This window comes from Austrofundulus limnaeus, unplaced genomic scaffold, assembly GCF_001266775.1.
Source record: "Austrofundulus limnaeus strain Quisiro unplaced genomic scaffold, Austrofundulus_limnaeus-1.0 Scaffold1272, whole genome shotgun sequence".
In the NCBI taxonomy this organism is placed as follows: domain Eukaryota; kingdom Metazoa; phylum Chordata; class Actinopteri; order Cyprinodontiformes; family Rivulidae; genus Austrofundulus; species Austrofundulus limnaeus.
The window spans coordinates 51,961-53,464 of NW_013953674.1; the positions used below are offsets into that span (position 1 = coordinate 51,961).

The window sequence follows — 1,504 nt, forward strand, 5'->3', positions numbered from 1 at the left end:
ATCTTTCTTTCTATCTTTCTTTCTTTCTTTCTTTCTTTCTATCTTTCTTTCTATCTTTCTTTCTTTCTTTCTTTTCTTTTCTTTATATTTTCACACTGCACAGCTACCAAAGGTTATAGAGCTGTATTTGTGATCAAGCAGAAAGTTTAATGTATTTGTTCTGTGGGTTTTTACAAAGCTGCAGGAGAAGATGTTGGTTAAAACTGGTAAAAGCTGAAGACAAACAGTAATGGGCCATTTCAGTAACTAGACACTGGCCCCTTACATCTGTTCATCATCAAGTGTGAAATCAAACGTAAAACAAGAACTCTCCTGAATGGTRCAGTTTTAACAGTAATCCTGCAGATGTACAGATGTGCTGTTCTGAAATGTACACACAGTGTAAACAGAAACATCTGGTGAATAAACCCAGAACCATGATGGAGCTTGGCCTTATTAATGCTTTATTGTTCTAGTTTCAGTCTCTTTGGTTCTGAGGGTGAACAGTACGTGGTCATAAATTAACATACATCTTTTTAAATTTAGAGAAAAGTTACTGTTTATGATAAAAATACTGTGCAGATTTGTTTCTTCCTCATAACGTTGCAGTGAGGACGTTCAGGCATGAAACAGGTGTGTTAGACTCCTGATGGAGGATTGGTATGAACAGTGCAGGAGCTGAGTGTGTTTATGAGCTGAGCTTTGTGTTGACTGGATGAACTCACCTGACTCACCCACATCCTCCTCCTGTGTTCGTACTGCTGCACCTGTCCACACAGAACAAACTCACCTATCAGTGTTTATGATCACTTTGCTTTGCTGAACAGCACATTTACACTCAGATAGTTTTATTTTTAAGCTGAATCAGAAAAAGTATATCTCTCAWCATGTCTCTTAAAGCAGTTTCCTGTAAAGTTAGCAGACATCCTCAGTGTGTGTTGATGGCTAATACTGATCAATAAACGTGTTTTTTACAGAAGCCAGAGAAGTTTACTATGGAGAGGACCAAAGACAACCTGGTTCGTTTCTCTATGCAGTTCATCACAACAAGCGTCACTCAGCTCTGGCAGGGTAAGTTAACCCTAACACTGCAGGTGAAGGTCACTCAGCTCTGGCAGGGTAAGTTAACCCTAACACTGCAGGTGAAGGTCACTCAGCTCTGGCAGGGTAAGTTAACCCTAACACTGCAGGTGAAGGTCACTCAGCTCTGGCAGGGTAAGTTAACCCTAACACTGCAGGTGAAGGTCACTCAGCTCTGGCAGGGTAAGTTAACCCTAACACTGCAGGTGAAGGTCACTCAGCTCTGGCAGGGTAAGTTAACCCTAACACTGCAGGTGAAGGTCACTCAGCTCTGGCAGGGTAAGTTAACCCTAACACTGCAGGTGAAGGTCACTCAGCTCTGGCAGGGTAAGTTAACCCTAACACTGCAGGTGAAGGTCACTCAGCTCTGGCAGGGTAAGTTAACCCTAACACTGCAGGTGAAGGTCACTCAGCTCTGGCAGGGTAAGTTAACCCTAACACTGCA

General features: G+C 42.4%; 1 protein-coding gene across 1 annotated transcript in view; it reads left to right on the forward strand.

Annotated features, from left to right (window-relative positions):
* The window catches only part of LOC106534808 (dnaJ homolog subfamily C member 10), an 18,059-nt gene that overhangs the window by 3,450 nt on the left and 13,105 nt on the right, over nt 1-1,504 (forward strand). Inside the window, exon 7 of the mRNA XM_014031571.1 lies at nt 957-1,050. Within this exon, the coding sequence (XP_013887025.1) occupies nt 957-1,050 (94 nt within the window). The remainder of the gene's footprint in view (nt 1-956; nt 1,051-1,504) is intronic.